The following is a 15,000-nucleotide window of genomic DNA, read 5'->3' as shown; positions in this document are numbered from 1 at the left end:
CCTGTGTAGGTGGCTACACCTATTACTGGTCGGGCCGCAGCGATGGCCACCATCTCCAGGGAGTAGCCATTGCCATCTCCAGCAGACTCCAGCCCTCGGTAGTAGAGGTTACTCCTGTTGATGAGCGTATAATGGTATTGAGATTGAAGCTATCTTTTGGCTTCATGTCTCTTATTGCTGTGTACGCTCCTACCGATGTTTGTAAACTTGACGTGAAAGAGATGTTCTACTCCAAACTTACATCTGTGGTAGACAGATGTCCCCGACGAGATATTTGCATTGTTCTGGGCGACTTCAATGCGGTATCGGGCTGTGATCGAGCTGGCTATGAGATGTCTGTCGGTCCCCATGGTTCAGGAGCTGATGCCGGTAGCGAGAATAGCCTCCTTTTCCGGGACTTTGCTAGGTCCCAGAAATTAAGGATTTCTGGCTCCTGGTACCAGCGCCCAGACCCACATCGCTGGACATGGTACAGTGATGTGGGTAACGCAGCCAAGGAGATCGACCACATACTTGTTAGCACTCGTTGGAGGATCCTTCAGAATTGCAGGGTGTACAGGAGTGCTGAGCTCTGTGGTACTGACCATAGATTGGTTGTGGCTACCCTCCGGGTCCACTTCAAAACCCCCCAGCGGTCAAATGATCACCCTAGGGTGTTTCATTTGGACAGGCTGAGGGATGGGGAGTGTGCCCGCGGGTTTGCTGAGGCAATCTCTGATCGTTTCGCAGTGCTTGGCAGTCTGACAGACCCTGTTCTTCTGTGGGATACCTTTAAACGTGAAACGCTTGATGCAGCTCAAGATACGATTGGTGTACGCCCGAGAGCAGTACAGAATTCCATCTCGCAGGAGACACTGGAAGCCACAGATGCATGTCGTGCGGCTCGTCTGACAGGGGATCGGGAATTGCACCGTTCTCTTGTGCGCAGAACTCGGTCCCTGTTAAGAAGGGACAAGGAACAGTTTATTAGGAGTCTTGCAGAGGAGGTAGAAGGCCATTTCTTAGTAAATGACCTAGTCCTGCATACCAAGCCCTGAGAAAGCTGAACTCCAAGCCCTCTTCAGAGGTGACAGCAGTTCGCTCAGTAAGTGGTCAGATCGTTTCAGATCCTGTTGCGGTGCGGGAACGTTGGGCTGAGTATTTTGAGCAGCTGTACCAGGTTGACCCACCAACAGTTAACTTGGATGCGGGTAGTGTCGAGATCCCGCTGCCGGATCCACCTATCAGTGAGGACCCTCCCTCCCTAACTGAAGTTAGGGGGGGCGATTTCCAAGCTGAAGTGTGGTAAAGCAGCTGGTATCTGCGGCATACCAGCTGAACTGTTAAAGGCTGGTGGTGAACCTATGGCACGGGGGTTACATGCTGTCCTGGCTGCCATCTGGCAGTCCGGTTCCGTTCCTCCTGACCTGTTGAGGGGTGTGGTCATCCCTCTCTGGAAGGGGAAGGGGGACCTTTGGGACTGCAGCAATAAACGAGGCATCACACTGCTCAGTGTACCAGGCAAGGTTCTCGCCCACATCCTTCTGAGACGTATCAGAGACCATCTACTGAGGCACCAGAGACTGGAGCAATCCGGATTCACTCCTGGTAAGTCCACAATAGACCGTATCCTCGCGCTTCGAGTCATTGTAGAGCGCTGTCGTGAGTTCGGGCGTGGGCTGCTTGCAGCCTACATCGACCTGAAGAAGGCGTTCTATACGGTGCATCGGGAGTCACTTTGGGAGATCCTGAGGCTGAGAGGAATACCAACAAGGATTATTGGACTAATAGCTAGCCTGTATACTGGTACTGAAAGTGCTGTAAAGTGTGGTGGGGGCCTGTCGAGCTTTTTTCCTGTTAGTTCAGGAGTGAGGCAAGGCTGTGTCCTTGCACCAACTCTTTTCAACACTTGCATGGACTGGATACTGGGCAGAGCTACTGTTCAAAGTCATTGTGGGGCAACGCTGGGCAATATCAAGGTTACAGACCTTGACTTTGCTGATGACGTTGCCATTCTATCTGAGTCTTTGGAAACCCTAGTGGCGGCTCTCGATGCATTTAGCAATGAAGCGAAGCCCCTGGGTCTAGAGGTCTCCTGGACCAAGACCAAGGTCCAGGAATTTGGGGACTTGTTAGGAGAACCTGTTCAGTCGGTACGTGCTTGCGGCGAGGACATTGAAGTCACAGAGAGCTTTACATACCTTGGTAGTGTAGTTCATAACTCTGGGCTATCAGACCATGAAGTCAGCAGACGGATTGGCCTGGCAGCAGGGGTCATGAACTCTCTCAACAAGTGTATTTGGAGATGTCGGTACCTGTGCAGAAGGACCAAGCTACGGGTTTTCAAGGCCCTGATAATGCCAGTTTTGCTATACGGTAGCGAAACCTGGACATTGTCCTGTGCCTTGGAGGCTCGTCTTGAAGCCTTTTGCAATAGGTCCTTGCGCCAGATCATGGGGTACTGTTGGCGGGACCACGTGTCCAACCAACGGTTGCACCGTGAGACTGGCACAAGACCTGTTATCTGCACAATCCGTGATCGCCAACTCAGGCTATACGGCCACCTGGCTCGCTTTCCTCAGGATGATCCTGCCCATCAGGTCGTCTCTGTTCGAGACAACCCTGGGTGGAGGAGGCCTGTGGGACGACCGAGGAAGTCATGGCTTGGGCAGATCGACCAAAGCTGCCGTGAAGAACTAGAGATGGGCAGAGTCCCTGCCTGGCGTCTAGCCATGAGGGATCCTCGTAGGTGGAAGCGAAGGGTGGATGCGGCTATGCGCCCCCGCCGGCGTCAGCCCCCATGATGATGATGATGATGATAAGAATAGCTACAGGTTGCTTAATAACAACTCCAGTCATAACTATATACACAGTAACAAATAAGATGTCTATTAAAAACAAATTAAAAGAACAAGAATTAACTCAAATGTTAAAAATACTAGAAAAAACAGAAAATACCCAAATAAAAAAACTAACAACAACAAATATAAAAGAATACAACCCCATAAAAGACAAAAGAAGCTTAATACACAGAGTTATGGAAACTTGTAAGGAATTACAGATAAATATAAAAACAAAAGCAGTCCCAAATATAACTCCCATTCCACCATGGTACGACATTGTTGAAAATATAGATACAAAGTTTTTGGAATATCAAGAAAAAAATCTTCCAGAGCAAATAATAAAATCACATTATGCAATGTTAGAAAACACAAAATACCTAGATTATAAAAAACTATTTACAGATGGCTAAAAAATATACAGTATTAACTTTACTTCAGCAGCAATTTACATTCAAGAAAAAAAATAATAATATGGAAATTACCGAGCAATACGGAAGTAATAGAAGCAGAACTTTTTGCAATAAAACAAGGGCTAAAATATATTCAGAATAATAAATTATTGAAGTCAGTGATATTTTCAGACTCAAAATCTGCACTACTTCTAATATCCAACTCGAAACCAAAAAATTTTAAACACATAATATTCGAAATACAAGAAATCATACACACACTAGTAAAACAAAAACATACAATAATGTTACAATGGATACCTTCACACAAAAACATAAAAGGTAATGAAATAGTAGACCAGGCAGCAAAAAAAGCACACAATCTAACAAATTCCATAACGATACATGAAGACACAAAAAAACAAATTAAACAAATTAAAATAAAAAATCAAAACAACTGGATAAGACAATTAAATACAATCCTCAACACAAAAAATGATCTAGTGAAAAACACAGATCCTCAACCATGGACGAGATCTAAAAACAGAAAAATTGATGTATGCATAACAAGAATAAAAACTAAACACAAGATTAAAACAACATTTACATAGAATGAAAATTACAAATGATCCACTCTGCAGATGGTGCCATATCGAAGAAGAAACAATAGAACACTTAATACTCCAATGTCCAAGATTCCATTCCAACAGAACAAGACTAAAAGAAGCACTAAAAAAAATCAAAATAAACAACCCTAATATTGATTTGCTATTCACAGGTGCAGCTCTCCCCAACAGAAAAGTACTACACCCTCAGACATACCAAAATCTTCCTAAGAAAAACCAGATTAACGGAGATCATATAAAAGAAAGAATAGAAAAGAAAAAGGATCCAGGGGATATAGACTACTCAAAAGTCTAAAACCCTATAAAAGAAGAAAGAAGAAGAAGAAAAAAACGTCGCCCTAATTTTTCTAATGAAGAGCTGCACGCTATGGTGGAGGAAGTTCAGAAGAGGCAGAGGGTTATTGAGGGCTCATTTTCATCGACGGTGACTAGTAAGGTGAAGAAGGCGGCCTGGAACAGCGTAACAGAAAGGGTTAACGCTGTCAGCACCTCGCAAAGGACTGCCAGTGAAGTCCGAAGCAAGTTGACCGACTTCAAGTCTGTCACGAAGAAAAAACTGGCAAAGAGGAATGAAGAACGAACGAAAACTGGTGAGTATGAGTTGTACATTAGTTTAGCAGACATTAAAGCGCCGGGCAAATATGTTGGAAGTGTCTTTAAAAAAATATATATTTTTTTTTAATTTAGGTATTTGGCTTGTTTCCCTTTTGAAATAATTTGAAACTTGCCTTAACTTAAATTATTTTTTGCAATGCTTGCTAATCCAACCACAATGACACCTTGTCCTTCAGTTAAATTGCCAGTAAGATTTATAGGCTATTTGAATCCACATGTATATATTATTTGTATTGACACACATAAACACACATTATTATGTTATTACTTAGGAAAAAAATTTAATGTTGTTATATTTTTTTTAGGTGGTGGACACTATAAACAGCCAGAGCTTTCAACACCTGAAGAGCTCATGTCCTCTTTGGTTCACCCAGTTACGGTAGAGGGCCTAGGACAGCTACTTGAAGGAGAAATGGTATCAGATGGTAAGTCGTGAATTAACAATGTCCCATTATATATATATATATATATATATATATATATATATATATATATATATATATATATATATGTAAATATACCGCATTATTTTTGTTGTTTTTGTATATATACTTTTCCATAGACAAATAATAGATAAGCTCGTATCCCAACCTAGAAGAGTTTTTTTACATACAGATAAACAAATGGAAATGAATGATCTGTTAGTGGTTTCTTGATTATGCATTGCCTTTAATTATTTATTACCTTTAATTATATATATATATATATATATATATATATATATATATATATATATATATATATATATATGTAGAAAAATCTTAAAGAAAAATTTATTATCATTATTATTATCATTTATTATTATTATAATTGTAATTTTATTTAGTGGGGGAGGGGGCAGGGAGGGAGGGGGTATGATGGGGGGAGGGGGGAGGAAGGGAGTCATCAGCCCTGAGTCTGGTCCTCGGGATCCAAACTCATACCCAAGACGGCCTCCTGCAGGACCCGGCCGATGGCCTGGTGGCAAAGGAAGCCCTTTGGCATGGAGAGCTGGAGCTCAACTTCCAAAGTCTTCTTCTTGCCACCAGTCCCCGAGACCCGGAGGAGTGCCTCCAGCCCCGCCTTGATTTCGTCGGCGATGAGCTGGAGAGCGAGCTCCTGCTGAGGAGCGCCTGCGAGCTGCGACGAGAAGGTCCTCACGACCTCCTGGGTCTCCTTCTCAGGCTCGAGGGCGACTTCCTGGGTCTCCTTCTCGGGCTCGAGGGCGACTTCCTGGGTCTCCTTCTCGGGCTCGAGGGCGACTTCCTGGGTCTCCTTCTCGGGCTCGAGGGCGACTTCCTGGGTCTCCTTCTCGGGCTCAAGGGCGACTTCCTGGGTCTCCTTCTCGGGCTCAAGGGCGACTTCCTGGGTCTCCTCGGGCTCAAGGGTCTCCTCGGGCTCAAGGGTCTCCTCGGGCTCAAGGGTCTCCTCGGGCTCAAGGGTCTCCTCGGGCTCAAGGGTCTCCTCGGGCTCAAGGGTCTCCTCGGGCTCAAGGGTCTCCTCGGGCTCAAGGGCGACTCCCTGGGTCTCCTTCTCGGGCTCAAGGGTCTCCTCGGGCTCAAGGGTCTCCTCGGGCTCAAGGGTCTCCTCGGGCTCAAGGGCGACTCCCTGGGTCTCCTTCTCGGGCTCAAGGGCGACTCCCTGGGTCTCCTTCTCGGGCTCAAGGGTCTCCTCGGGCTCAAGGGTCTTCTTGGGCTCAAGGGCGACTCCCTGGGTCTCCTTCTCGGGCTCAAGGGTCTCCTCGGGCTCAAGGGTCTCCTCGGGCTCAAGGGTCTCCTTGGGCTCAAGGGCGACTCCCTGGGTCTCCTTCTCGGGCTCAAGGGTCTCCTCGGGCTCAAGGGTCTCCTCGGGCTCAAGGGTCTCCTCGGGCTCAAGGGTCTCCTCGGGCTCAAGGGTCTCCTCGGGCTCAAGGGCAACTCCCTGGGTCTCCTTCTCGGGCTCAAGGGTCTCCTCGGGCTCATGGGTCTCCTCGGGCTCAAGGGTCTCCTCGGGCTCAAGGGTCTCCTCGGGCTCAAGGGTCTCCTCGGGCTCAAGGGTCTCCTCGGGCTCAAGGGTCTCCTCGGGCTCGTCGGCGACTCCCTGGGTCTCCTTCTCGGGCTCAAGGGTCTCTTCGGGCTCAAGGGTCTCCTCGGGCTCAAGGGTCTCCTCGGGCTCAAGGGCGACTCCCTGGGTCACCTTCTCGGGCTCAAGGGTCTCCTCGGGCTCAAGGGTCTCCTCGGGCTCAAGGGTCTCCTCGGGCTCAAGGGTCTCCTCGGGCTCAAGGGTCTCCTCGGGCTCAAGGGTCTCCTCGGGCTCAAGGGTCTCCTCGGGCTCAAGGGTCTCCTCGGGCTCAAGGGTCTCCTCGGGCTCAAGGGCGACTCCCTGGGTCACCTTCTCGGGCTCAAGGGTCTCCTCGGGCTCAAGGGTCTCCTTCTCGGGCTCAAGGGTCTCCTTCTCGGGCTCAAGGGTCTCCTTCTCGGGCTCAAGGGTCTCCTCGGGCTCAAGGGCGACTCCCTGGGTCACCTTCTCGGGCTCAAGGGTCTCCTGGGGCTCAAGGGTCTCCTTGGGCTCAAGGGTCTCCTCGGGCTCAAGGGTCTCCTCGGGCTCAAGGGTCTCCTCGGGCTCAAGGGCGACTCCCTGGGTCTCCTTCTCGGGCTCAAGGGTCTCCTCGGGCTCAAGGGCGACTCCCTGGGTCTCCTTCTCGGGCTCAAGGGTCTCCTCGGGCTCAAGGGCGACACCCTGGGTCTCCTTCTCGGGCTCAAGGGTCTCCTCGGGCTCAAGGGTCTCCTCGGGCTCAAGGGCGACTCCCTCGGTCTCCTTCTCGGGCTCAAGGGTCTCCTCGGGCTCAAGGGTCTCTTCGGGCTCAAGGGTCTCCTCGGGCTCAAGGGTCTCCTCGGGCTCAAGGGTCTCCTCGGGCTCAAGGGTCTCCTCGGGCTCAAGGGTCTCCTCGGGCTCAAGGGTCTCCTCGGGCTCAAGGGTCTCCTCGGGCTCAAGGGCGACTCCCTGGGTCTCCTTCTCGGGCTCAAGGGTCTCCTCGGGCTCAAGGGCGACTCCCTGGGTCTCCTTCTCGGGCTCAAGGGTCTCCTCGGGCTCAAGGGCGACTCCCTGGGTCTCCTTCTCGGGCTCAAGGGTCTCCTTCTCGGGCTCAAGGGTCTCCTTCTCGGGCTCAAGGGTCTCCTTCTCGGGCTCAAGGGTCTCCTTCTCGGGCTCAAGGGTCTCCTTCTCGGGCTCAAGGGTCTCCTTCTCGGGCTCAAGGGTCTCCTCGGGCTCAAGGGTCTCCTCGGGCTCAAGGGTCTCCTCGGGCTCAAGGGTCTCCTCGGGCTCAAGGGTCTCCTCGGGCTCAAGGGCGACTCCCTGGGTCTCCTTCTCGGGCTCAAGGGTCTCCTCGGGCTCAAGGGTCTCCTCGGGCTCAAGGGCGACTCCCTGGGTCTCCTTCTCGGGCTCAAGGGTCTCCTCGGGCTCAAGGGCGACACCCTGGGTCTCCTTCTCGGGCTCAAGGGTCTCCTCGGGCTCAAGGGTCTCCTCGGGCTCAAGGGCGACTCCCTTGGTCTCCTTCTCGGGCTCAAGGGCGACTCCCTCGGTCTCCTTCTCGGGCTCAAGGGTCTCCTCGGGCTCAAGGGCGACTCCCTGGGTCTCCTTCTCGGGCTCAAGGGTCTCCTGGGGCTCAAGGGTCTCCTCGGGCTCAAGGGTCTCCTCGGGCTCAAGGGCGACTTCCTGGGTCTCCTTCTCGGGCTCGAGGGCGACTTCCTGGGTCTCCTTCTCGGGCTCGAGGGTGACTTCCTGGGTCTCCTTCTCGGGCTCGTCGGCGACTTCCTGGGTCTCCTTCTCGAGCTCGTCGGCGAGTTCCTAGGTCTCCTTCTCGAGCTCGTCGGCGACTTCCTGGGTCTCCTTCTCGAGCTCGTCGGCGACTTCCTGGGTCTCCTTCTCGAGCTCTTCGGCGACTTCCTGGGTCTCCTTCTCGAGCTCTTCGACGACTACCTGGGTCTCCTTCTCGAGCTCTTCGACGACTACCTGGGTCTCCTTCTCGAGCTCTTCGGCGACTACCTGGGTCTCCTTCTCGAGCTCTTCGGCGACTTCCTGGGTCTCCTTCTCGGGCTCGAGGGTGACTTCCTGGGTCTCCTTCTCGGGCTCGAGGGTGACTTCCTGGGTCTCCTTCTCGGGCTCGAGGGTGGCTTCCTGGGTCTCCTTCTCGGGCTCTAGGGTGACTTCCTGGGTCTCCTTCTCGGGCTCTAGGGTGACTTCCTGGGTCTCCTTCTCGGGCTCTAGGGTGACTTCCTGGGTCTCATTCTCGTGCTCTAGGGTGACTTCCTGGGTCTCCTTCTCGTGCTCTAGGGTGACTTCCTGGGTCTCCTTCTCGTGCTCTAGGGTGACTTCCTGGGTCTCCTTCTCGGGCTCTAGGGTGACTTCCTGGGTCTCCTTCTCGGGCTCTAGGGTGACTTCCTGGGTCTCCTTCTCGGGCTCTAGGGTGACTTCCTGGGTCTCCTTCTCGGGCTCTAGGGTGACTTCCTGGGCCTCCTTCTCGGGCTCTAGGGTGACTTCCTGGGTCTCCTTCTCGGGCTCTAGGGTGACTTCCTGGGCCTCCTTCTCGGGCTCTAGGGTGACTTCCTGGGCCTCCTTCTCGGGCTCTAGGGTGACTTCCTGGGTCTCCATCTCGGGCTCTAGGGTGACTTCCTGGGTCTCCTTCTCGGGCTCTAGGGCGACTTCTTGGGTCTCCTTCTCGGGCTCTTCGGCGACTCCTGGCTGAGAGACCTTGACCTCCAAAGCCAGCTGCAGCTCGGCCGTCACCGTCCGCCGGGTCCCGGGTGGACCCAGCGGAAGAGCCCTGGTCAGAGCCCGAGAGATCGCCTCAGCGAGCAGCCGACCCGCAGTGCCGATGTCGGCCGCCGAGACGTGGACCGGAATGGTCCTCATGGGAGCCGTTTTGGTAGGGAGGAGGGAGGGAGGGAGAGGGTGAGGGGGGAGGGGAGGGGGCGCAAGGGGGCGGTGCTCGTCCAGCGCGAAGGCGCGCGATCCTATCGCTACTAACAACAGAATTATGAACTGATGACGCATGGTGAGTTCCTTTTAAGGATCCGACGCCACATAGGGTTTGGTAAAGAGCTTATAGTTTTTTCTCGATATAAAATTTTATATATATATATATATATATATATATATATATATATATATAGTCTTGTTTATATCGAAAAAAAACCATAAGGTCTTTACCAAACCCTGTGTGGCGTCGGATCCTGAAAAGGAACTCACCATGCGTCGTGCTTCCCTGTTCTCGTGCTACACAAGGCATCAAGGCGAGACCAAGGCACAGCGCAGAGCGAGAGCGAGAGCGAGAGAGCGAGAGAGAGAGAGAGCGAGAGCGAGAGCGAGAGAGCGAGAGAGCGAGAGAGCGAGAGAGAGAGAGAGAGAGAGAGAGAGAGAGAGATCTTCTGTGGCCAATCACAGCTTCCGTTTCAGGCGGCTCTTAGGGTATCTCGACCAATCACAAGCGCTAGATTCGCTCGGAACACAACGAAAGCGATTACAAAATTACTCTGTTCACCCAAAGAACGGTGTGTGGCTCCATCTATCGTGGAAAGCAAAGCACAGTTATGTTGGAATACTACACTTGTCGCCTTATCTAGTAGTCCACAATTGGTTTATGCTGCACACCTAATGACACTATAATTGAGTTAATTACTCGCCAAGGCTGCTCTCCCCTGCCTTAACCGAGAGCGCCTGAACCCGCACCAACATGGCGGGTCCATAGAGAAAGAAAGAGGGAAGGAGAGAGAGGCAGACACAGAGAAAGAGAGAGAGAGAGGGAAGGTGGAATGGAAGCGAGAGAAACCAACAGAGAGGATGAAAGAAAGAAATGGAGAGGTAGCTTGATAGATAGATAGAGAGAAAGAGCCCTTGCTCTGTGCTTGGGCCGTGAGATCGCCGGCCTTGAGTCAAGGCGCCTGAAGGGGATACGGCGCCTTGACGCCTTTGAGAATCCGGCCCCGGGACGATAACAGTCAGCGTGACACTCGCTGGACTCTGGTGGACGGCGCCTTATTAGTTATATAGTCTTACAGTCAATACACACACACACACACACACACACACACACACACACACACACACACACACACACACACACACACACACACACACACACACACACACACACACACACACACACACACACACATCTATTATAAAAGAGAGAGAGAGAGAGAATGTGTGTGTGTGAGAGAGAGAGAGAGAGACAGACAGACAGACAGAGAGACAGATAGAGACAGACAGACAGACTGAAAGAGATCTGACACGGAATACTGTAGGCTGCACACTGTAGGTCGTGTCACAACAGAGGCTTGTCCGTGACCTAGAGAAATGATCCAACTCTTATTCATTATGCGCCCTTTAAATAAAGTATCTGATGACAGTATAATTTGACAATTACTATATAATTATCAAAATAAGAGATGGGTTATATGCTGACACAGTCTCTCTCTGACGTCATAAAAACTTACATATGACGTCAGATTTCTCGCGTAAGAAAAAAGAAAAAAAGAAATCATAGCTTATATCAGGCAATTATCATCATCATAGCATTGCAAATACTTTAATAAATAACTATAAAGGATGTTATAAAATATACACTGATAGGTGCCGATCTTTACCCTATATGCGTGTATTAATACATGGCTACTCGTTTATATATATATATATATATATATATATATATATATATATATATATATATATTGTATATATATATATATATATGTATATATATATGTATATATATATATATATATATATATATATATATATATATATATATATATAAATGTCGTTATGGGTTTGCCACTCAGGCGTCGAATAGTCAGTATGAAGAGGTAGACTAAGACAGTCGTAATTTCATGTTTATTTGCAAACGTTTCGGAGATCAATCAACTCTCCATTATCAATGCTGTAATAATGAACCAAAAAGAGGCAATTAGACAAAACAATAAGGCTAAAGATAAAATGGTTCTTAAAAACATAATTAGAATAGGATCAGAACTTAAAAAATGCGTAAACACATGAGAACAAGAAAAAAATATATATATACGGAGAAACAAATATAGTGAACAAAACGAAAAATGTAAGAATATAACCATAGTGAAATAATGGTAAGGGATAAAACTAACCAATATCGGTGATAGCCAAGTGTGAAAACAGCTAATTGGTAAACAAGATGGTTGCAGTCGTCGAGTTGTTTAGTTCGGGTTCCATCTTACGAATTAGTAAGGATTCCGAGATAATGAGATCTGGTCGTGAGGAGTGAGTGGCTGGTATATTGAAATCTGTGTTGGAGAAAGGATGCGAGTGATTATGGGAATGTTCTATGAAATTTCTAAATAACTTCTTTGTAAGCAATGGGTACCCATTATTTCAGCTGTGTGTGTATTATTATTTCAGCTGTGTGTGTATTATTATTTCAGCTGTGTGTATTATCATTTCAGCTGCGCGTGTCTTTATCATCATTTCACCAACAAAACCAGAAACCACTTAATAACCATGCCAAAAATATAATCCACACAGAACACCTAATAAATTAATTTAGAATTGAAAATAAAGAATTTACCTCCAGCAATATACTATCAAATGAAAAAAATAATAAAACGTAAAGTAACAGCTTTTCTAAGGGACAAAACTTTATGACCTTATTTAGATTGAAAGAATAAATAGGATCCATTGGCTTAATGACCTTGGCCACAATAACTTAATAACCACTTGGCTGGTTGATAGCCAAGAAATCCAAAAGCAAAAGAAAGTAAAAAGAAGGAAAATCACTTTGGTCCTGACCTCTGTCCCGCACTTTGGTCCTTCTCGGTTGACATTTTACCTGTGTTGTGCTCTCGTTTGGATTTCACGTTTGGATTTACCTCGCTGTGTCTTCTTACAAGTGATTTTGACGGTCGTTAAACTGATATGTGTATAAGGGTATCCAGGCTAAGGTCTGCGAACGCCTAGGAAAACGGCTATCTGCTCCGGCCTTACAGAAACGCTACCCCAATAGGGCCCCTCCCATTTCCTGTAAATACCCGGTGTTATTTTCACCGTGGTCGTCGCCATTTTCTGATGGGTAGTCTCATATGGAAATTAGCAGAGAAAACCGCATTTGCACATTCACGTTTTTTTATTATTATTATTTGATAGAGATATAGCACTGCATAATATATATGGATCTTCACGGGAAAGTGCGAAGTTGGCTGATCAACCGTGTCACAGACTGCTGCCTCGCATTCAGACTGACAGGCAGGACAGCTCCTATAAAACACATTATGGCACATGTACGGGACTGAGCAGGGCATCTGAACGGCCGTGACCAGGTTGGGCACATTGACTACTCATCTTACACGAATTCAAAGCAATGTACTATGTCTCTTTCTTTCAGCATGATATTCCTGTGAGAGGCAACCGTCCTGCACTGCGTGGGGATCTCGCCGTGGCAACGATCGTCTGCTGTAGAGGACGCGGCTCCGTCGGCGTTGCAGGGAGGCTGCGAGGGCACCACGAGGGTCCGTTTGTCAGGTGAGTTCATTCTTTGTGGTTATCGTATTTCTCTCTCTCTCTCTCTCTCTCTCCGCACGCGCACTACATGACGAGACATGCGGACGCGCAAATTGGGAAACAGTTATGATTGGCCAGAGAAACATCTTGTGAACTGTGATTGGTTAGCTTTGATTTTTGTTGTCCTTGTAATTGCCAATACGGCAGCTTGGTGATAGATAGTTAAGGGAATTTTCTACATTAGCTCCACCGCTCCGATATCGACGATTTTGGTATCGTTGGATTCCTCTCTGTACAATGCAAATATTTAGTTTTTATTGCGCGGACCCCCCCGCCCCTCCCCGTTAGCGGCAAACTTGGCCCCGATAGCAGGAGCGACGATGTCTTCCCGGCAGGAAAGAGCGCACACGAACTCGATGCGTCGAGAATGGCGCAAAACCCGCCGAGCCGACGAGGGCGGGCCACCGCCGCTCTTCCGTTCATGGTAGACCTTGTTCATCCTGATTATACTACAATCGTCTCTGTATACAATGCTGACTATGTCAAGGTTAGCATGCTGACTCAGTGGGAATGTTACGAGGTAAATGTAATACGTCCGCCGCTCCGAGATCGCCGATAACTGTGCAACGCTCTATCCTGCCGGGAATACGGGTGGAGGTTTTGTTTCCTCGGCGGGGGTTGGGGCGGTAGCCCCCCCCCCCCCCCAGTGGAAAGTGAATAACCATGGTTATTTTCACTGTGGCTTATATTATTAGTGTTATTTAACCCCGCATTTTCCCTGGAACCTTCCATGCCCTCCCCTGCTATCGGGGCCAAGTTTGTCGCCAACGGGGGTTTCCGCGCAATAAAACTATATATTTGCATTGTATAGAGTGAGAGGAATCCAACGATACCAAAATCGTCGATATCGGAGCGGCGGAGGTAATGTAGAAAATTACCGTTGTTAAACACCATTTACGGTCTGTAGGCATTCCGTACATGGAAGATATACCGAGTCGTTTTCGTTAACTTATGATATACCGTCTATAATAGAGCTTACGATATGCATTACGTACCCTGTGTTGTGCTCATTAACTACCTGTATTTTAGGCAGATCGTATTCTTAATATAAATATATATTATAGGTGTAGTAACATCAAGAAAAAATGGAATGCACCTGAAAAGACTTTTTAAATGAAACATAATACAATTAGTCAATTCCTGCCTTAATTGGAGTCGCTCGTATCAGCGTCTGGAGCACGGCTTATCTCGCGCTCTTTCTCGCCCTGTGGCGGATACAGCTCGGCGGCTTCGTGAAATTATGGAGGGCAGCCTCTTTAAATTCCCAGTTCTTTGGCGTGCGGTAGGCTGCCCGGCCGTCACTGAGTAACACACTGCCCGTATGTATTTTTCTATTAAGGGGATAAGCGTTTCCGCACTCCTGTCTTCTTTGTCGAGGGGCACTCAAGACGATTTGTTTTCTCCCTTTCTGTCCCCCGAACGCCCACGCTTGGTTCGGCAGCCTCCCGCGATCGTGCTTGCGCCGCACTGTGAGCGTCTCGTCAACCTCTGCCATGACGCCGGCACCGCCTATTGGCTTCTGAATTTGAAGCCAATTTTCAGGTACCTCGGAGCAGAAACTCCTCCAGTCCACACTCGTAGCACTCGATATTTTCAAACAAGTTATGACAGTTTGTGGTTCCATATTTTTTGGAGCCAATGATATACAAAAATCAAAATGTTTGATGGAGGCAAATGAGTCCCTTGGAGGGAGGTGCCGGCGCAGCTCCTGCGACGCTTCGTTCTCGCGACTGTTTTCCAGCGCCGCAATACCACAGGTGTCATCTCACAAGTTTTATTTTTAAATCAAATACTGAGAGCCATAATAAATTAAATAAATAAAAAAATTAGTAGGGGAGCCTGTTCCATCTGTGAAGAGCAGTGTAGGTAGTCCACCCTCAACTTACCCATACAATGCACAGTATGTTGAAACGCGCATTGAAGTGCGCGTTGACAAAAATAAATGTAAATATATGATGAAAAGTACCGGAAGATTAATTACGCAGATTTATATCTTAACCAAATGGC

The 15,000-nt window shown here is 48.6% G+C and overlaps 1 protein-coding gene across 2 annotated transcripts in view; it reads left to right on the top strand.

The window, feature by feature from the left end:
- Positions 1–12,988, top strand: part of LOC138860584 (nuclear apoptosis-inducing factor 1-like) — a 15,110-nt gene extending 2,122 nt beyond the window's left edge. Inside the window, exons 2-4 of one of the 2 annotated variants that reach the window (XM_070118402.1) lie at positions 3,990–4,427; positions 4,758–4,877; positions 12,818–12,984. In XM_070118402.1, the coding sequence (XP_069974503.1) occupies positions 4,205–4,427; positions 4,758–4,877; positions 12,818–12,822 (348 nt within the window). In that variant the 5' untranslated portion in view covers positions 3,990–4,204 and the 3' untranslated portion in view covers positions 12,823–12,984. Of the gene's footprint in view, positions 1–3,989; positions 4,428–4,757; positions 4,878–12,817 lie in introns of both variants that reach the window. The other variant, XM_070118403.1, reaches the window with a different exon arrangement.
- Positions 12,989–15,000: the final 2,012 nt, after the last annotated feature.

This window comes from Penaeus vannamei, chromosome 42 (genome assembly GCF_042767895.1).
Source record: "Penaeus vannamei isolate JL-2024 chromosome 42, ASM4276789v1, whole genome shotgun sequence".
Taxonomy (NCBI): Eukaryota; Metazoa; Arthropoda; class Malacostraca; order Decapoda; family Penaeidae; genus Penaeus; species Penaeus vannamei.
The sequence above is the reverse complement of the archived record's forward strand: the minus strand, read 5'-3'. Positions and strand labels throughout refer to the sequence as shown.